At 42.0% G+C, this 22474-nt stretch overlaps 1 protein-coding gene across 8 annotated transcripts in view; it reads right to left on the reverse strand.

Moving 5' to 3' along the window:
• LOC129211678 (integrator complex subunit 6-like) overlaps window positions 1-21269 on the reverse strand; it is a 42218-nt gene extending 20949 nt beyond the window's left edge. For 4 of the 8 annotated variants that reach the window (XR_008578917.1, XR_008578918.1, XM_054839130.1 and 1 more), the window contains exons 1-6: window positions 20579-20720; window positions 20374-20459; window positions 20212-20289; window positions 1369-1518; window positions 581-670; window positions 129-312 (exon numbers count right to left, since the gene is read on the reverse strand). Coding sequence is in view for 6 of the 8 variants with exons in the window: in XM_054839130.1 (XP_054695105.1) it covers window positions 129-312; window positions 581-670; window positions 1369-1518; window positions 20212-20289; window positions 20374-20445 (574 nt within the window). In the remaining 2 variants the exon portion in view is untranslated. Of the gene's footprint in view, window positions 1-128; window positions 313-580; window positions 671-1368; window positions 1519-20211; window positions 20290-20373; window positions 20721-21225 lie in introns of those variants that run through there. The other 4 variants (XM_054839134.1, XM_054839132.1, XM_054839135.1 and 1 more) reach the window with 3 other exon arrangements.
• Between the last annotated feature and the right edge of the window lie 1205 nt (window positions 21270-22474).

Here is a 22474-nt window from a genome sequence, read left to right on the forward strand (position 1 = left end):
CAACAAACATGGACACTAAGTAATTCAGATGGAAAAAAACAGCAAGAGATGAAGTTGAATCCAAGGAATAGAAATACTTCAAGGCAAATGCTTCAAATGTGAACCAAAGCAAAGTAACATCCAGTTACCTCCTGTAACTTCACACATCTGTGTGATGGCAGATTCATCAGTAGGCACACTCCCAAGCTGCTCTGGTTCAGCAGATGCAGCTCCTGGCAAACGCAGCACTAGAGCAAACAGCCTTTGATCCCAACGAAATGGTTCTTTGGTTAGTTCACTTCCAGGCAAAGGAGAATTCAAAGGAAGATTAAGCTGGTAAAGAAAGATTTAAGAATATTTTCAAGAACTTGACAAGACAATGCTCAAGTTTATTCATTACTCTGTAAAGGACCCCTTTTCTATCCACCAATTTATCTGAAGTTATAGTCTGGAAACTCATGTGAACTATGAATTTAGGGGCTGGGCAATGACAGGATAGCTAGTTTCTGTTCTCTATTATAAAACAGGTTGATGAAGCAGAAGTACTATTAGAAGAAAAAAACAATTCATATTAGTCTCAGCATAGCACTTGCAAGATTACCTCCTCCTGAACTCCAGCCGTATTTGTCAGTTTGTTTCCATCCGTGATGGTAATCAAAATAGATGGCTCCAAAAAGAATGGATTCCTTCCCTAGAGACAAAAGCACGGGAATCTGCTAAGTAAGCTTAACACTCAGTTATAAGCTTATATTTTTGTCATTTTAAAATAAATAGTAAAATGAGCAATCTTTCAAAATAATCCTGTAACTTTATTTCAATAGGTGTGGAGCAATACAGAACTACGCAAGATGTGCTGCTCTGCGCACTCTCACACACACCCTAAAGATTTTTAGAATTACTAGTCTTCTTCCTCCAGTAATAGTACAGAACTCCTTTAACCCACAAAGCAGTGTGTACGTTGGTACTAATACAGAGAACTTGGAATTTCGTGGCCACGGCGGGGCAAGAAACACTTTTAACCGGACTCTTCAAATGTGGGAGAGGGGAGGTCAGGTCATTAACTAAATAACATAAAACTGCAAATCAGATTTGCTGCTATCCAGTCTACATACTTCCATACAGCAATTGTGTATCTACGATCAGGGTCATTTATACTACTCTTTCTTTGTAGTTCAATAAGGAAAAAAGTGCTGGTATGTTTAGTAGATATAAGAAAAAAAGAAGGAAAAAAAAAAGTTCACAGTTCAAGTTTTAACACACAGCTACCCAACATATAAAAAAAAGTAGTAAAATGCATACCCAAACTTGAACCACCAAAATCCTTCCCCAACTACAATTTCAAAGCACACAGAAAAATAAAAAAAAAAAGACTATAAACAGATTTATTACCTGTCCATAGTTGTCTATTCCAGACACTAATCTATTGAGATTTAACAAGTCAAACGATGACCTGAGTGCCTGACCAAGGGTTGTTAGTCCCGAAGCCTGAAGATTTTTCAATTCATTCATGAATGTTGCGTGGTTTTCCTTCCACCCAGCCTATTACGTAAGACAAAAAAAGCTTATTAGTTATTTTAGCAACAAACTGCAATCAACTGCAAGTTGTTGTTTATCCCCCTTCCCACCAAAAATTAGATTATATTCCTAATTAATGGATATGCTGCATCATTTACATGCTACACACACCTAATCCACGTATGCACAACTTGATTTGAAACATACAGTTAAGCCTTCAATGGGAGATTCACAACACACACGCATTGTCAAGTGCTTGAAAGAATTTGCAAATACCCAGCTCTTACCATGAAACCTGCTGTAGAGGTGATGCAATTAATACAAGTAATTGGATTAAGCATGTGAACATTTTATTAGAAGAAACTGTCAAATTTGGAAATCAGAACTGCAGCTGCCAAAGTAACAGCAACGATAAAACAAAGACACAAGCAGCGTAATATTGCTGCTTCTTCTGACATACCCCTCCCCCTTTCCTCCATAAATCGAGGCTGGAAGGAAAGAAAGGATGCATTTGCAACACCTACTAATGCCAGAGTTTAAAAAAAAAAAATCTAAGTGACAGTTAAAAAGAAGCAAGATAAAGGAGTAATAGTAACAGTGACTGCCATCTTTGCTCCCTAGTTGTATCCTCCTCTTCCCACAATTTCCTCAAGTAGGAAGCAAGCAAGCATATCAATTTAGTAGCAGGAATATTAAAAAAAATCATAATCGGCTATTTTTAGTATTACATGACTCTTGCTCAACTTTTCTATTTTTCTTGTACTTCCTCCCACCCCAGCCCACCAGGCTCAGTTCACGCCTTGTAATGTATTATCAAGCACCCTCTGTCACTTCTGTATTGCAAACCACTTGCCCTTCTCCTACCTCAGTATTTCAACTGCCAGCCCTCTAACTACACTCTTCTGCCTTTACTTCCTATGGAGCAGTTGCAAGCGCTCCATGTAACACAGAACCAAATCACTGTTTAGAGAGTCTTAGTATCACAGCTTGAAATATTGGAGGTAATGAAAAAAAGTTATTATTGCTGACAAAGCCTGCAGAACATTCAAAGGAACAGCAAGAAGCGATGAGGAAGGATCAGTCCTACCAAGCACTCTGGATCCTACGGTAAACATGGCTAACATACATCAGCATCAATTGTGATTCACATACCCTTCTCTTAAAAAGTGGTATGCTGCAGAGTTCAGAAGCTATTTTAGGAAACACTAGCTCACAGGGAATCAGTGCAGGATTTAAGCTGCCTCGACTAAATCAAGCAAAGCCTGAAAACCTCAGATATAAGCCTTGCTATCATATCTTGCTCTCCAAACCATTCTTGCGGTAAGCAAGCAGTTATTCACCCAGGCTCGCTATCATCTGGCACCAGAGACATTCCCATGCTCCACAAGGAATCCTAGCTACGCAGACACAGAGAGAATCATTTCAGTCTGACTTTTGCTGGGACAACCTCCAAGTTCTCTCTTCCCTGGTGCACTGGGCTCAGCAGGCATCACCTGCTGGCTACGCCATGCTGTGCAAGAACTCAAAAGGACGGCATTTTCCTGTAGTTTTTTAAACAGCTATATCTCACTGCCAATCTCTAGTACACACTATAGGCTGCATAGATGGTCATAGGATTGACAGGTTGAGAGCCATAAACAAATACAAGAATGGAGTAGAAAGGAAGGACATGAGACAATCGATGTCTCCGCTGAGTTCTCAGGCCTAAGCTAAGAGGGCTGCTTTTCAGAATGAGGAATTATCATAAGGAGATTCAACAATAACAGTTTTTGGTCAAGTTTAGCTTCCTGTACCAGTTCTTCAAGATTCAGATTAGCGCAAGGGAAACAGAGAGAAAACTCTGCAATGAGGCAAAGACAGAACAAGCTTTCAGCAGGACTGGCCCAGCGTTATCAAACTGCACTTGAAGCTCAAAGGAACAGTACAGTTCCATCAGCCAGGTAATTCTCAATAAAACACCATCAACACCTTCTCACAACCACGGCTTAAGGAAATACCACATCTCATCAGCTGAGCCTCGGCAACTCCCAACAACATGCTCTCAGCCCAAGGCAAGAATAAAGCACAAACACAGGGTCATTGCTTTGGAGTAAAAGTGATTTAGTTAATGACCTTTTCAGAGTAAAAGAACACCAAATCCCAGCAAGATGATTTGTGTTATCCTAAAAAAGCTTGCCTTAAAACAATTTAAAGCGAACAATTACAAAAATCTTCTTGTATGAATTCTATGAACCCTTAGATGCAGGTGAAACTGCTCCATTTTGTTTGGTAAAAACACATATCAGATTACCCCAGCTTCTGGGCAATAGCCAGGCTGTAGTTAAATAAGTGTTTTCCAGTGGAGACTGCTGTTTGAGTGAGTTTGTTGCAAAAGTGCATGGGGGGGGGGGGGGGGAAATATGATGTATAAAACATTTACAAAGGAAACACTATTCCTAGCCTAAACTCTTGATTTGAACTCTAACGAATGTAAGAGTATTTCTTTATAAAATAAACAGTAACAATCTTCACTGCCATTTGGAGATTCTGCTATTTTCCTTTTCTGAAAACATGTGCTTGGCTTCCAGCTCCTACTGTGTTTGATCTAGCTGCAGTGTGGTCAGCTGCCTGCAAAATACACTGCCGTTTTCGCTGAGCATAACCAAGGAAGCTGAAGATACAAGGAGCAGCTGATCACCACTGGTTTGCCTTCAAGGAAAATTATTTTTCATCATCTTACAGCCTCTCACAGGATCTTTAAAGATAAAGCTGAGGAGAACTGTACCTTTTAAATAAACAGCATAATAACAAAGAACTTCTCGTTAAGCAAACGAGGGCAGCAAATGCAAGATTTCCTAATTCCATACCGAGTTTTAAATAAAGGTCAGATTAGCATATTAACATTCTCTAGCTTATCCTCAAATAAGTTTTTTGCATCAAAATGACCAAAATTAATGACAAAAAGGCCTACCTCTGTAATTTTTAATTTTTTTTTTCCCCAGAAAGACTCTAGCCAATATATGTAATTAAACATGTATTTCAGGGACAGAAACTAAAGCCCTAAAGAACTCTGTATGTTCTCCTTTCCACATGTACGGTAGGATCATTCTTAGGGCAAAATTGAAGAGAGTCAAGTATGTAATACAGAGCATATGCATAATGAGTTCAACAAAGCACTTTAAAATGATTAAATAATAATCCTTCCTAAATTCAAAATACTGCCACTAATGCTGCTTAGAAAAAAGCACTGCTTTTATGTAGTACTACTTCCATTTGCCAGCAGAAACACTAATGATCAAAAAACCCAGCAGCAACAAAAAAAAACCCAACCAAAACCCCACAACCTTAGAGGACCAAACACAAACATATTCTGCAAAAACTATGTATACGAACAAATAATTTTAGCCTGTATACACATACCAAAAGACTTACAAAGAAAGCTGGGGAAAAAACCCACCAAGTACTATAAGCAAAAATCTCATCCTGTTTGCTTATGTCAAGAACAGACCAAAATGCAGTGTCGTTTAGCCTTCTGCATTGACAGCCGCAAGGTTTGGATACCATCCTGTGAAACCCTGAGATTTGGAAGCAGCATACCACCTTGCAGCTCCTGGCTTCAGCCTTTGCAAGCAAATCATACTGAAAATATTTTTTTCTGGTGACTTAGTTTTCCGACAAATCCATGCCCTGCTCTATTTCACCATACAGCTATAAAAGCGTTTCAGCTGCTTCAGGAAGCAGGTAAGGTCAAAACTGTTTTTTTCAGCAGTAGATAGGCCCAGATTATCTACAATTCAGACAAATGTCAAGGTGAAAAACCTAGAAGACAAAGTTTTATTTACCCCAACCAGAACTAACTGAACATCAGAAGGAATCGAGTTGAGCAGCTAAAGAATGTCTCATTCAGAATCAGCAGCTTAAAAAGGCCTTCAAGACATCAGAGAAACAGCAGTAGATTTCAGTTGCAAGAGGCAGGAAAGAACATCTTACAAAATTCGGGGGGGGGGGGGCAGGGAGCTGCTCCCTTTATCACACACAAGACAGCAATATCAAAGTGCAAATAAAACATTACCAAGTTTGAGCGTGCATAACACATACATGTTACACAATCTCAGCTACATTAGCTTAACTGTCACATTTACTGGTTTTATTGCAGTTTGGTTGTGTGGGGTTTGGGGTTTTTTTTGTGGGTTTTGTTGTTTTTTTTAAAAAAATACAACATTTTTGGGCAGCATAGAATCATAGCATTGTTTAGGTTCGAAGAGACCTTTAAGATCATCAGGTCCAACCATTATGGTTGCTTTTATCTATTTCTTAGCACAGCTTGGCCAGCCTAGTGGGGCAGACCCAGAGGTTGGGCATCAGAGCACCAGAATTCCAGGTCCAAAGCAATCTCTCCCGATTTCACCAGCTCCATGAAATCCAGGGAGCTGGTGCTTTTGAGGCTGCAAGTCTTCACCTTTAGTGTTTCTACAGGCAATGCCAGAAGGCAGAAGTGTAGAGTTTATTGTTCACTGGATTGCTTTCAAATGCAATTCAAAAATTACAACATTACTAAAAATAATATTTCAAGACGACAATTTGCAATCTAGCATGCCAATCACAACAGTCTGTGTTACAGTAAGTACTCAATATTTATTTAAACATACAGATTTTTAGAGTTCTGCTAATGTTTCCTTAGAAAAAAAAAGAATTGTATTTTAGATATTACAACTTGTTTAAACTATTTATGTTACTCAATTATTTAAGACATTACTAAATGCACCCATCTTAGGAAAACCAAGACTAGTTCAGGATAACGTGCCCACGGCATGCTAGGTCGTCAGTGACATCCACTTGGAAAAAGGTAAGGAAAAAATCCATCTGTTGAAATATGAAACCACTCCTGCTATGGAATGTCTAAGTACTGTGTGAAGACAGCGAAACCAACAGAGCATTCTGCCTTCCAAATCATCATAATGGTTAATTCTGAAGTTACCTTTCTGTTCACTGGGAACTGTATACCTGATCGCCACTCAAACCTCTTCACACAGATGTGCGGAAATCAAGCAGATGTTTCTTTTCCAGGGAACGGAAGTATTCTTTTGGACCCCCTATAGTGCCAGAGGCTGCTTCTCAAATGCCAAAAATATCTTCGTCTCTTTGTAATCTCTCCTGAACACAGCCCCAGTGTTGCTTGGTGGGTTCCACAGCAGGGAATACCCCCCTATATAACCTAGGGCTTCCCTGTCCCAGCAACTTTGGAATAGGAATTCTAGCAAACAAAGACTATCTTAGTCATCCCAGTTTTGCTACAACAAAACTTAGAAAAGGGGGAGAGGAGGAGAGGTCCTGGCACCATGTGTCTCCCTTCCCCACGAAGGACAGGGTTATGCTGTTTGTCAGTACCAAACAGTTAATGCCCACGCTATCTGCCTGGTTTTTATTTGATGTTCAGATCCTGTAAACACTGAGCACAGTTTTATTTAACATTTAGAAGTCCTAAAGTCAGTCGACATTACACTACCTACATCATTTCATCCTCACAAACATCTGTCTGCACTATGCAAATGGGGCCGAAGGAACAGCTCTAACACATTGACTCCCCTCCAAATACTTATGAATGCCATTTTTGGGGCAAAAGAGCCCTCAGGTTCTATCTATACCTTGGCTGCAGAGTAACTCTTCTCTCATTTCAGTACTTGTGCTCTCTAGTTACTTTTATGCAACATATCAGCCCTGTCACCACGCAGTATCAAAAAACCCTCAGTAAAGAAACTCACAGGATCAATTCTTTTTTGTTCTTGGCACAGGACAGCATCACAACACCCACCTCTTAGATAGGCGATTAGCATACCTCCAGCACAGAACAATACTGGCACACAGGCCTGAAATCAGCTTATCATCGGGGTAGGGCTGAACGCACTGACCCAGCTTGGATCCAAGCTGTACTATCCTGGATTTGAAGGACTAGTGAGTGCTGGTGGAGGTACATCAGATCTTACTGCTCTGATGCAAACCTTGTGGGAAGAAGAGAAAGGTTCGATGAGACCAAGCCAGCTGTGTGCAACTGTTATCCCTGTGCTAGGCTCGCCAGCACACTAAATCATTTATATTACTAGTTTTATGCCTCACTCTTCCAGTCTCCCCTTGCCTTAGATAAGGGTTTGAAACAGACAGCTGCTACCCCTATCCTATGCTGTAACAAAGTAAGATTCTAGAGCAAGAATGGATGAAAAGACAAGTATGTCTTGGTTAGCAAGCCAGGGGAGCCTATCTTCAGCTTTTCACATGGAAATCTGGTTTTGCAGAGCAGAACAGGGAACAGAGTTTCAGAGTAAAACTTAGATATGACCCTACTACAGGCATAAGAGAAACAAGCCCTGGTCACCCTAACAGGTATACACTGCTGTTTACTATGAGACCAACCTAACAAAACCCCACCTTTTCAGTTCTTATTTGAAGAGTATTTTAATGGATAGCAAATTCACAGGTTTATTCCTCAATAAGCCCACAGAGCATTCAAATACAGTGAAGAGTCTACAAGAGCATCCGTCACCTGGTCCTCCTTAGAGCTAGTGAGGAACAGGTTAGTGTTTTAAGGCTAGAGCATTGTGAATAGTAAGCGAATTGTTTCTTTCTGTCCAGTTATTTCTGCTGGTTTTGTAGGATGCTCAAACTGAAACGTAGTGGCCAAGTGCTTCTTTAAATCCAGAGTAGAAAACATTTGCTCAGCTCCCAGTCAAATAAAAATATTCACAGAACTGTAATACAGGTAAAACATTTCCAAGAGAACAGAGAAGCATAAACTGCTTTAACACATCTTTAGAAAAAAAACACACTGGAGTAGATGGTTCCTTTAATCCCACACAGCCGAGATTTTGACACCAGATTTTTATCAGAAAACTGTCACTTTGCTTGTCCTCCACCTCCATTTATTTCCAGGCACCACAATTCCTCCCTTTTCTCCAGCTCTGGGACAGACTATGTACTTTGTTTGATAACAGAGTCTCTCCTCCCCTCACCCAAATTATTTTTTCCTACACAACTGGAAACAGCTTTAGTGCAAGGAGAATGCATCACATGCTGGCTACCTTTAGGCCAGCAATCAGTGCAGCACAAACGTTGTTTTTAAGAAGGTGACAGTCACACCACTGCATTTCAGGGGTTTTACTTCTGAAGAGCTGCCCTGTAGTAGAGTCATCACTCAGTGGCTGAGGTGCACCTTCCAGTTTTATTTCATCCAAAACCAATCCAGTTCTTACACACCAAGGCAGTTCTGCAACGTGAACTGAGGTGCACAGGAGATCCTCTTAACTGCACATTTTTAAGCTGAACTCTTCTGTAGGTACTCCAATCAAAGACTATGTAATTTATAAAACAGACTGGACCAGCTTGTTTTCTAAAGGATATATTAGCAAACGCAAAAGGATCCGAACTGCATTTAGTACGATATATAATTGTTCTTGAAAGGTAGTCAATTACATAGAAAAAAAGGTATTTCTCCATGGTATCGCAAAGAAAAATTTAAAAAAAAATCACATACCTTAGGAAACCAGCTTAAACTACATCATGTGGTTCACTGTCCTTTTAAGATGACTTCAACATTAAATACGATATAGAAATGCTTTTCCACCAAGAATTCAAGATGTTTATGGAAGAACAACTCATATTAATCTTTAAGCATAGTATCCAAGGAAAACACTAGTAGAGAGGCTCTTAAGCTCCAGTTACAAAATGAGTACTGGGGCATTTATAGAGAAACAGTACTTCCACCTGTTAGAAGTGTCAAACAGAGATGCTCAAAGCTGAAACTATGCTTGGAATCAAGTGACGATAATAATCAATGCCAAGCAAAAAAAAAAGCCTACGCTACCTTTTTATTTATTACCTGCTGCTCCTGCTTTAATCCGTCTCTGGATTTAGCTTTTTGGTCAACAATATTTCATGTGTTTTGACAGCTACACTCACCACGCTTTTTGCTGCACAAGGATGAAAGGACTACACCTGAAGAAAGGAAAGTATAAATACCAAAGAGATCATGGCATCACCCTGTTTCAAAAAGCATTCTTATTTAAATAAAAGAACATTATCCAGTTAAAAAAAGCAGTATTTCTGAGAAACACTCGACAAGCTAGGATATTTCCGTACAAAATTGAACCAGAACAAGCTACATTTCACACAATAGCTTAATGGAGAGGGAACACAGATGTAATCATACAATTTGCAGTTCTAGTACAGTAAGCAAAACAAGAGGCTACGTGCTTTTGTTCAGCAGCATAGCAGTCATTTTAGAAATATCATTATAGGTGCATCTAAAACAAACACTGTAGAGAAGGCAACAGTTGAAACATGGAGGTTTCCATCAAAAATCTGCATTTACCCGTAGCGCCCGTTGCTCTTCCAGACTATCAAACACGCTTTCAATGCCCGTCAGCCCCCAGCTCTGTCTTCCTGGCCCCTTCCTACTCCCAGCACAGTTGGAAAAGTCACAAGGAATAAAGGCAATAGAGGTTAGAGAGTGTGTGCTATCAGTACAAGGAATTCTGCATGGCACATTTTTGGGAGTTAAGTGGAAGAGAATTACCGATTATACTCTAGCTTTACAGCCCAGAGCTGAGACAACACAGCACGACCCACACTCATTTTGTGAATGGTCACATTCCTCCCCACTCCTTCCAAAAGCACATCACTGAACTAGTGCAGCACACCAAAGTGCTACATGTATTGCAAGTTTACTTTGAATCTCAAGAAGGTTACAAACCTAGAGAGGGTCATGTAATCAACAAATTTCCTCAATTCACGTCTGAAATGCTATCCAAGGCACTGCTGGGGAAAAAAATATAGCTAGACTTTAGATCACAATTAAGTTCAAGTACTCACTAAAGGAACACAAACTGAGAAACCTCAACTATCTAGCCTAGCAAATAACATCAACTTCACCTTCAAGTCTGATACAGCAAAAAAAAAATACATTGGTGGAGTTGTTAGTATTGTTTTATTGTAGAGGAGAGTCACAGCTTTCGTCTAGTCAGACGCTTCAAAATAACTATGTCAGCTTCAGCTCCTTTGATTAGCTGGAGGCACTCACTGCCTTGCTTTACCTTGCGGCACCCTGCACACTTCTTCCCGTACTGTCACACCGAGGACCTGGCTGGCCTGAGCGGGTCCACGTGAGTCACCAGGGCTTGCCACACCCTGTTCTCAGCCCAGGGCACCCACCACGTTCCCAGCCCGTGAGCAACCGCACCATGAAGACACCTGGCAGCAGCTAAAGACACCAAGTGTTCCAGCTCAACAGATGCAGATTTTCCCACAAGGCAGAGTTTAACTTTTTAATCTCAATAAAAACCTACTAGCTCTACTGCTAACACACTATGACGACCAATACTAATGCATTATTCTCACTTATAAGCAGAGCATAGCAACACCAGCTTAACCACATTGTAGATCTTTTAGATCTTTGTTTTCAGTCAAATTAGTTGTTCGACAACATCCATGTTATGAAGATTACTTCTTTTAAATACTGCTTTACACTTTTAACAATTTAAAAACATCTCTGAAAACACAGACAAATCAACAATCATCTTCATCTTCAAAAAACAAAATTAAGGAGTTCTGAAGTGTTGATTTTGTAGCCTAGAAAAACATTTAACACACCTAGTGCTGCTTTTCCTGGCGAGTTTGCATAGGAGTCCAAGCAAAGAACCACAGGAATTGAGTAAAATTTGAGATTGGCCCTTTAGTTAGAAAATAAGGGGGGGGGGGAAGCTATTTAAAATAAAGCAGGGCTCTGGTTTACTTATCTGACACCAAGCAGTTCAAGTTTCAGAGATACTTGTAAATGCCAGATCTTACACCACAAGAAACTTTGTCTTTCAAATAGTCGGCAGAGTGAATACACAGATCAATACAATTCTATGGGCAACCACAGATTTCTGATCTGCACAATAATCCAGTCTCATTACAAGAATGTACTTTTTCCTTGGCACCTTACTAAAACCTTAACCCTAGAACATGCTCCTTACAGTAGAAATTGATTACCACATACCTATTTTTTGACTATTCTAAAATTAGCAAGAAAAAAGCAAAGCAAAAGAATTCTTTAAATTACTACCTACCATACTTTTTTTTGGGGGGGTGGTGGTGTATAGAAGCACAGAAGTTACATATTAAGTAGTACCTTGTAAAAATAAAGTTTAAGGAAGAAAATATTTCAAGACTTTAAATTTGCAAGAATTAATTATTTAAATAACAACATGCCTTTAAAAGTCAGAACAGCAACTGCTCTTTTCATTGATTTTTTTTTTTTTTGGTAGCCTATGTTATTAAATAAAATCAGGGATACAGGCATTGAAAATGTAGAAAGTGAGGAGGAGAATTGCTAAAGACCAGAGACATCCAGAATCTCCTCACAGGGCCCTTGGATTCGCATTGCTCTCCCCTCCAAAAGTGTTGGTCTTCCAGAATACAAGTCATACGGTACAGAAACTATTTTTTCCCGTTTGATTCCAACTGTCTGAAGTATGAAAACATTGTAGGAGACAGCACTAAGTTTTGTCTTTTCTTGTTCACAAAAAGCTAAGAACATTATTCTTGCACAATTGCTGCAAATCAGTTCTTTCTGGCAAGCTGTTTTGAAAAATATGCAAGGGTGAACATTGTAGAAGTGTCTGCAACCTTAATTACCTTTACCCATTTTTATAACAGGAGAACCAGCATTTAATACCATATTAGTTTTTCACAAAGCCTAAAAAGAATAAATGCCCATTTTCAAGATATCACAGAAGTATTTTGTGCGTATTTTTATGTACACCACAAAGCCAGGTTACAAGGCCTAGGCCTTCTTCCATAAATATCAACAAAAAAGAAATCTTTAAAAACCCCACATATGAAATTGAAATGGCACAAAAGGGGAGGATACAGCTAATAAAGATTATATGTGGCAGGAACCACCAACTTCACAAAGCACGTTCCTTCTTACAGAACATCTCACTACAAAAATACAAGTAGAGATCCAACGCAACTGTTTGATTACACATTTTAAGCTTCTATTTTTAAAATAAAAACGACCTTTGCACTGAGGATGAGTTAAGCCTCTTAGTGCAAACATATCTACTTTTGTCTAGTTTATCCTGTAGTCTTAAGGGCTTACATCTTTGAATGTGTCCAAGATCAAATAAAGAACCAAATAAAAAGATGAAAAAATAAATTGCTACAGTGGCTATGAACAACATATGTTGGTTTCCATTCAAAGTCTCTGGCATCTCATCAATAGTACAAAGCAGCAACACAGTTCCGATGAAAAAGCAAGCTTTTAGTTCACAAATTCCTGTAGAAACAGAACTGGTTAAAATATTTTCATTAAGAATTAACCTGGTAACACAGACCCTCCCTTCCTGCAAAGGCAGGTAGCAAGTGAAAGCACAAGTTCAAATATTTAACTAACTTCAAAAACTAATGATAAAAAGTGACAACCAGAGTTCAGCCTATCATATCTATCAAGATTAAGTTAATTTCTGAACTACCCTTCCATTTAAAATCAGTTTCTTTCAAAAACCTCATCATCATCATCTTGCATGAACTAGAATTTTTACGAGAGACCTCAAATTCAGAATGCACCAAACAATTTCTTTCAGAAGAATGAATCACACTGATTATTACTGGTTGGTTTGGTTTTTTAAAGGGAAAGGTTCATTACTATGCACAAAATTCCTTAGTATAGTGCTTTCTACCCATCACACCAGTTCCTGCAAAAGGATGTTCACTACAAGTCACAAAAAGCAGACAGCATGAAGCAGTCACTCAGGACAGGGAGAAAGAAGTAAGATCAGCATGCTTATGCACGTTTAAAAGCATTTTAACATGCTTTACACTACCCAATATGTTGTCTCTCATGAAAGAGAATGTGCTTTTTAAAGGATGCTCTCTATTGGAACCCATTTAGTACCTTTAGAAGCTAGAAGGAGCGACAATACTCCACTGCATGCTTGCTACAGGGACGCCAACTGATAACTCGTAAGTTTGTAGTAAAACAGATTTTTAGGGGTTTTTTTTTTTTGCATTGAGACACATGCACTGCAGTATATAAAATACAAACCTACCACTTGCACCACCAAGAACCTTTTAACTGTCTTTGGCCTCACTTGTCCAATTCCAAAATAAGTGCTTAATTTAAAAAGGACCTTTTTGCATGCATGCACACCAAGCACACATCCTTCATTCAAAGACTTGAGTGATAATGCAGTTAAATAGAAAGGAGCAGGTAAAAACCTGTTTGGTGGGGGATTCTCAAACAGTGTTAAGTGGATTTTGTTTTGTCCTCAAAAAGAACTAGACAATCAGGATTTGCATGAGTGCTCCTTAACAATTAAGTGACTTCTGCTTCTTTTCTTAAATTCATTGCATTTAACAGACGAAGAGCAATTGTTGGCTTTAACCTGCCAGTCATTTATGCTGAAAGTCAGCCTTCTGAGGATATATAACAAGACTGGAGGAGAGGTGTGCTTAGCACTTCACAGGCAATGGAAGACGTTAGCGTTCAGAAATAAAAATATTGCTATGACTGACTCAAAATGTGTATGGTGGTAAAATATGAATGGCTATCTCTCTCTGCTAAACAAATACAGAACATGATCTCCTGAATTAGTTATCAGGAACAGACACTGTGTATCCTACCTACATTTCATCCAGTTCTTCAGTACTATATTCTGGATTATTTTTTTTTTATCCTTCCAACAATGCTTGGCGAGTAGGGTCACTAAGTTCATATATTATTTACGGCACATGTGGAGAGAAAGATAGGCCTCTCCCATTTCCCTCAGTTTTCTTTCCCTTTTGCATCTCTCCACTATCAGCTTCCCTCCTGCCCCTGCAGCTGCTATCTGCCTTGCACCAAACAATTTTGCCTGCATACCTCACTACCAATTTGTAACCCTCAACCGTATTTCCAGCTGTTCATACATCCTTTTCCACAGCACAGGTCAGACCACCAAGTACTTGCATTTGCCAGAGGCCAGACCTTTTACATGTAAAACTGTGTCTCAAGGTTCCTGTAAAAGCCTAATCAATTTAAGATTATTCTGTGAATTTACTACGGGTTGGCTTACTAGGTATTCCTCTGGTTTTCTTCCTTGACAACAGTTAAAACACACACAAATGCATTTCCTATCACCTCAGGCAGCTTTCCTGAAGATCTCTGCGTCAAACCCAACAGGTTTCACAGCTGGGTTTCTCTTTCTCCCTGCAGCTCTGGGTCAGGAGCTCTGATTTCATTTCTTCCAGAAACAGACAAATAATAGATCTGACATCTCTGTTTTGCACCACAGCCTATTCATTTGCCACCTCCCTGTGCAGAGTCAGTGGTAATTGGTTACATTCTACACCAGCACAGCTTCTATGTGAAAGCAGAATTTAAAAATGCAAGCAAAAACTTTTGCGGCATTAAAAAAAAAAAGAGAGATTGCAAAGTTAGTCTCCCTGAGTCTGACCTAATGAACTCCCAGTTTTGAAGTACTATTTTAGTACCACAAATGAATAGGTTATTTACATATGTTAAGTACTCTTTGATAGATGCTTAAAAGAGCCTCCTATTCCAGCCCCTAAGGTACCCCAATCCGACAACAAAATCTAAGGCCATCAAGCTCAACCCCTTATGAGAATTTCAGGGAAACAGAAGAGGTTGTTCACAGTCCATTGCAAAGGGCTGTTTCCACAAGAGAGCAAACTTTAGCACTGGAATGTCTCTTCAGACTAGCAGGGAACAGCAAGAGAAGCAGAAGGCATCCTATCTATCAGTCCCACTTTGCACTTCTCAAACCATAAAGTGTTTCACATATATTGTATTAAGGATTTTGAGCTACTTCTCAGACAGCTACGTACATATTTCTGTACCCAGCCTATTTATAGTGCAGTCACAACTGACGTGAATTCAGCATAACACACAACAGAGAGGAAAATGTATAGTTTCAGATTCAGTAAACATAAGTTTTCTCAGTCCTCTGACCTATGACCAGATCAGTTATGAAGGTCATACTAGTCTCTCAAGAACCTAAAACAAAAGCTGTATTTCTGTGACCATATCATAAATAATATTCCTCAAGCAGTGAGGAAAGGCTCTATCACTGCCAGCAGCCAGCTATCAGTCACAAGGGAACAGAGCAGTCCAGTTAATCAATAACTTCATGTAAGACTACCACTGGTTTTTTTATTCTGGGCCTGAACTAAGCCATTTGCAGCATAAATCCATGAGCAGACCACAAACTGCAGGATGTGAGGTTTAACAAAAATCAAGAATGGAAAAAAAACAAAGAGCTAAACCTTGCTTTCCTTTCCAAAAATTCTTTTTAGGCTGAGATTTTGGTATGAGCTCCATTTACTGAGAAGTCTAGGTAAATCTTGCTGAAATCTCCCTCCCTCTTTTCTGCATCACTGGAAAACAGGAAAAGCTTGGGGGAAGGGGGTAGATGAGACGACTAGCACCACTAATTCAGGAAAAAACAAATAAACTAGCTTGAGGTTCTGTCCATTTATACCATGGCATGTGCTTAGGTGTAGAGAAACACACATATTTGATGGAGGGAGAAAAAAAAAAAAAGCAGCTGAGGATGCTATGGGTTTATGTGATTTCAAAAAAAGCTACTGGACAGATACATAGAAAAAGCCACAAAAGACCATTACTGGCATAGCAACCCTCAGCATGGGTCTCTGAACTGCAAACGTGGGAAAGTGCTCTGCAGAGCCATGAGTAATACGCCGAGCCTGCTTTCACCCTCCTCCCCAGGCATTCGCTATCAGCCACGTTTTGCAGAAAGGGACGAGAAGGGTGAGGCTGGCCACACTGTCTTGGAGGGACCGCAACACCAGGTCAAAGCAGAGACGGGAGGGAGCAAGCTCCGAATTCTAACAATGCATGAACATAAAGTCTTCAAAATGATGACGTATCAGGTACCATATTCATTGAATCTGATAACACATTTATCTTAGCTAGAAGGCCAAGAACATAAAATACTGTGCTAGGCAGCAAGGCTGTTCTTAAACCCATTTTTCTCACCCAAGAGAACTGGATACACATGGGAGAGTATACCTTCTATACCTAAATTTAAGCACCAGCATTTAATTGTAATAGACACCTGCCACAAGCTACTGGTTACACAGGAGTTTTACTATAGGTATCATTAGCTTCCCAAGCACGCCAAATACCCCGAATCAGAATGGGCTAGCTTACTTCAAGACTGCTAACATGCCACCAGCCTGAGACAGACTCACTTGATAGCTTCCTATTACAATTTTCATCTCAAAACAGTGGAGGAAAAGTATTTTGTATACAATATAAACATTAGGTTGAACATTGTCACTTCATGAAATAACATACTATTTTTCCCTCCTAGTCCACAAAATGAGACTCTGACTCTATGCTCAACAGAGCTTAAAGGTATCTTTCCACTGACTTATACAGGATCACGTTGTTGGACAACTGCGGGTTTATACATTTCATAACACGCTTTTAAAATATTGAATATTTGTCTCTTATTGGACAGCATTTTGGAACCTAAGCACGAGTTGTAAATGGCTGCATCATAATTATTGTCACAAATCACCATCTACACATTACATAACGAACCGGAGCAAAGCAGCTGACAAGGTTCCAGAGGCATTTGCTGGGGATAGTGGGAATCTGGGTTCCACTTCCACATCTCACTGTCCCCACCTTCCCAGGACAGCACCTGCCTCCTCCTCTTTACCACAGTTCTTTGCAGAGCCACACTGCAAATTCAGAGACTAAACAATTCCATTTTAAAACGTGGCACTGAGAGCTATGAGCCGTCAATTAAAAACAGGAGCAACTGGGAGAGGGGCCACAGGTCTCATAAATAATTTCAAACTCCCTGTACTGAAGATAGTTCCAGAAACATCTTACTTGCACAGATTTTAGCAAATCATTTGTGCAATAGCAGGATCCTTTCACTCAGCACAACACCACCATATGCGTGATGTTTTCTTGAGACATTCTTGTCCATCAAAAGTGAACCAGTGCTGTTGATTTAAAATACTTTAATGCTACAGGTAAACAAATTCTGAAACAAACAAAACCAATGCACCCATCTCACTGTTACCCCTGCTCCAAGCTGAAGTACCCATAATACCTCTACCTCCCGGGTGGTCTCGACTCCACAAGATTATTTCCCTGAACTGCTTCACTGGTAAGCTGAAGAACTATTTGTGAGATAATGTAATTTAATTAGTGTAAGTCATAAAGAAAACAAGAGGATAAAGCAGCCACTAACCAAAACCAGCCACTACTGCAAATACTTGGAAAGGAGACTTGCAAAATACATTCACTTGTCAAGTTTGTTTTCTCCTTCTCTAAATCAAGTGAGATAAAGTATCTAACTACAGCAGCATTAGCTAAAGAAACTAAATTTTATTTCTTTTACAAGCACATTTTGTAAGACATACAGAATCTGGCCTACACCAGAAGGTTTTCCTGGTGTAACTATGGTTGTTAGAAAACACAACAGAGTGGCATCATAAATACCAGTAAAAGGTCTTGAGAACACAACTTCAAACAGGGGAAGAATCATGTTGTTGCTGTAAGGCCTTCTCTGCTGGAGTAAGAGACATGATGACAGCCTAATCACACTAATTTATGCCATGAAGTCTTTACATAATAGTTGAACTGGAATTGTGATCATAATTATTATAAACATATATTTATTGGATCTGCAGCCCATTCCTACACAGGTTACTAAGTTCTGAAAAAAAAACTTTAAGATTGTTTAAGGTCCGAATTAAAAATCAGCATGCTAAAGGTAAAAAATACATTTCTAAGAAGAGAGACATTAGCAAGGTACAAGAACCACAATACTTTTTTTTCCCTTGGCTACTTCTGCATGTCAAACATGACTCAATACTACGATGGGTATCACACAGTCCCATTTATTTCAATTACTATTTACTAAAACCGGGAACACGGTCAGATGTTCATTAGTACATCAGAACGAACACAGATGCTCATTAAACATAAGGATCTTCCTCAGCAGATCTGAATATATATGTGGTAATAACCTGTAGCATTACCACACAGACCTCCAGCAGAAGAGTCATTTTCTTAATTAAGTCACTGGTATGCTTGCTATCACTGCAGTGGAAAAGTTTCTTCCTCAAACTTAAGGTCTACAAATACTTGACACACAACTAGAAGAAAGAACCCTTAACACCAGAAATCTACAGTTAACACTGGCACAACAAAGATTTTGGTTTAGCATCCAGCCACAACCTGGATGGGAAAAAGGACACCTGCATTATGCCTAAAAAATAAAAATCTCTCCATGGCGGACCTAGGTTTTTCAACAGTAGGTTTCTGTAATTCAAGAAGGATGGTTTCAACTTACAGAAATAGGATGGCTTCCGCACCTTCTTCTGAGGAAAGGTGCAATAACAAACAATAAATATTGACTCACTAAATCACTTCTGTCACTTCAGAAAGCAGGCTGTACTTTTTAGCTGTGTAAATATATTGCTGATGAAAGGAGCCAAGATTCATAGCTCTTGATAATTAAGTTTCCTCACTATCAATGATGTGAATAGACAGCATCAGTGAGCAGTTATTCTTACAACTTATCTTCAAGAAGTTTTAGCTGGGAGATCTAGAGAGTGTTCTCTTTTCTCCTCTAGGATGACCAGCAACAATTTTTTATATAAACCTCTTTGGCCTTTGTCATATGGGTCTATGGCCCAACGGTTATGATAACTACTGTACCAGACACAGCAAGTACAGTTCTAATCCGTGACTATTCAGGAGGATTCTAAAGCTTCCATAATGATGACGTTTTCTGTAGCATGCTTTATTTAAGTATTTTAAATTAAGTTAGATGTTTCTATAGGCAAGTTGAAGGCTATAGTTTAAGTGACATGGAGCCCAGATTTTTTTCCCTCTTTTGCCATAACCTCGTGGGGCAGCCAGCATGATGAATAGCATGGCCCTACTTGCCTCAATCTCGAGGAATGAGGAAACGAGGACAAGAGAAGCCAGCCAGGCAGACTCCAGGTCCAGCTCACCACAGCCCTGCACGGAGATGTCTACCCGAGTCGCAATTACGAGCACCTTACAGAAAACTGGTGCGAGCTACAGCGCACAGCAGAGGGAAGGAGGAGGAAACCCCAGCACCATCGCTTCTTGCCTCGCAGAGGCAGAAAACAGCCCCGGGTGCCTCCATCCCAAAAAACACAGCCGTGCGGGAGGTGGCAGCCGCGGGCCTCCGTGACCGTCCCCTGCCCCGCTGCCGGGCGGGGGTCCCGCAGGCGTGAGGAGGGCGCTGCCTCCTGCCCTAACGCCGCGTCCCCGCAGCCCGGCCAGGACAGCACCTACGCTGACGGGGGGTACAAGCGGCTGGGAGAGGGGCCGGGAGCCACGGCGGAGGGCTGAGGCGAAGCACAGCCACCGCCTCACGGGAGGCGGGCGAGCAACGGCCCGGGAGGCGGAGCGCGACCGCCCGCCCGCCTCCCTCGGCACGCCGGGGCGGTGAATCACGCTCCCGTCCGTCTCCTCCCCCCCCCCCCCCCCCCTCCTCCATCTCAGCAGCGCCCTCAGCCTCTCTCCTCCATACAAAAGCAAAATGTCCGCCATCTTCACAGGCTGCTGCTGCCGCCGCCGGGCCGGACGGGGCTGCGCCGCGCCGCCGCCACGCGAAGGGCGGCCCCTCGGCGGGGCCGGGGCGGCCGCAGGGGGGCCGGGGCGGCCGCAGGGGGGGTTATTACCTTGATGCAGTAGGGCGGCTCGTCGAAGGTAACCAACATGTACCTGTCGCCGCGGCTGGCCGGGTCCCGGGCCCGCAGCTGTGGAGAGAGGAGAGAGAAGCAGCGTGAGCGGGCGAAGGGGGGCGACCGGGGCGGCGGCGGCCCCCTCGGCCCCACGCTCACCTTCATGAAGATCTCCACAGCGCCCTTGGCGATGTCCAGGTAGCTGGTGCCCAGATACGCCCGCTGGTTCATGGAGGCGGACGTGTCTATGAGGAAGAGGAGGATCGGCATGGTCCAGGCAGAGCCCCGGCCCGCCGGGCACCCTGCGGGGAGGAGGGAGGGCGGGGGGGGGGGGAGCGGCTCGTTCGCTCGCTCACTCACTCACTCCCCCTGGCCGGCCGCCTGTCCGCCCGCCCGGGCTCGGCTCGGCTCAGCTCCGGCTGCGGCAGCTGCGGCTCGTTACTGAGCTGCCTGTGTTCGCCGAGACTCAACTTCTCTTCCCTGAGCTTCCACCAGCACCATGTGACCAGCGCGCACGCCATTGGCTGCCAATTATACCCATATTTGCATATTCATGGTAGAGAGGGGGAGCGGGGAGGCGGCGGGGTGACGAGGGACGCAGGAGGCGCTGCCGCCGGACCCCTCCGCGCGCGCGCCGCACCTGTCACCCCGCTCCGCCCCTCTGCGGGGTTCCCCGCCCCTCGCCCCAGGGGCCGCCCCGCCCCGCCGTGGGGGCTCCCCGGGGAGGGAGAACGCCCGGTGGCGCCGCCGCCTCACGGCCCGCCCCCGGTAACCGTCCCGCCGCTGCGGCCCTTTCCTGCGGCTGAGTCACCACACGGCCGCGGGGAGCGCAGCCGCCCTTCAGGCCGAGCCGCTGCCTCACACCTGCCCGCCGCGGCCTACCCTCACCGCGGGCCGGCCTCAGCACCCACACGGTGCTCGACGGCCGGGGAGCCCCGCCGGGGCTGAGGAGAGCAGGCAGGAGCTGTCAGCTGGCCCTGGGGAACCGAGCAAAGCAGATCGGCTAATCACCTGGTGATACAATCGCTCCGTTTCTGGTCTCCAGAGGCTTTACTTGAGCACTAAATCCTCAGCCCTCCGCATGCGATTGTTTTCCAGCCAGGTGACGGCCATCTTCTGCAGGCAGCGGCTGGGCTCGGGTGTCCTGTGCTGTCCTTGCGTGCTCACAGGGCACCCCACACTACCTGGACGAAGGCAGGATGACAACAGATTACCTGTGCCAAAACAGAAAATACATAAAACCCTGCATTATTTCCTACTGCTCAGGGGGGGAAAAAAAAAAAAAAGACTCAGCCTGAAAAGGAGGGATGGAGTTGTCCTGCTCTGAGGGAAAAACCGGAGGCCTCAGCCCTTGAGCAGGCTGTGCTGGGATGGGCCCCTGCATGCACAGGCCCGAGCAGCTACTACTGACTGTAACTGGATAAGTGGAACAAGGCTGAGGAAATACTTAGTGCTATGTCTGCTCGTGAATGCTTGTTTGCTTCTAGGATTGAATCCAAAAAACACAAAAGCAGCACTGTCAACATGAATCTTGGTTTAAAATAATAATTAAGGAACTGATAATATTTTCCAATGCTTTTACATTCAAAGAGGTTTTCCACAGATTTATTTGCCATTCATTTGAACAATAGGCAAAGAGTCGGTTTCAGTTTTCACTCCCATTTTTGTGAAGCGTTTAGACAATACTGTTGTTTCACACCACCACAGGTGAATTCTAAGATCCCCATTACAAAGCATTACAAAATATGAATGCTTGTAAAGATATCATTACCCATCTGGATCAAAATAATCAGAGATGTAAATCCATTTAATTCAGGGATGTACTCATCCCTTTTATCACCAAAAACCCCCAACATCCAAATACAGGACAGTGGGAAGTCTCTATACTGGTTTTAGAAAGAGGTTTGCTTTTTCAAAAAAAATCTTAGCTTCTGCAAGTATTTTTCATATAACATGAAATTATTTCATTTTAGTGAATCGTACCTTGCTAAATTAATAGTTGAAAAGCAGCTCATTTTGGAAACAAATACTGTCAGACTTGGAGACTCTGCATTAACCAGGCCCTCTCCAGAAGTTGTGTATGTGCAAGTGCAACTGTGATCAAGGTTTCTGAATTTTAGCAATCATAGCAGAAATGCCAGGAGGGATAAACAGATAAATATTTTTACACAAGTGATTAGTGCATATGAATGGAGCCAGACGGAAAGAAATGGGATTTAAATCTAGATAAGACAAAAATGCAGATACTGTATTTTGGTAC

This window comes from Grus americana, chromosome 12 (assembly GCF_028858705.1).
Source record: "Grus americana isolate bGruAme1 chromosome 12, bGruAme1.mat, whole genome shotgun sequence".
Taxonomy (NCBI): Eukaryota; Metazoa; Chordata; class Aves; order Gruiformes; family Gruidae; genus Grus; species Grus americana.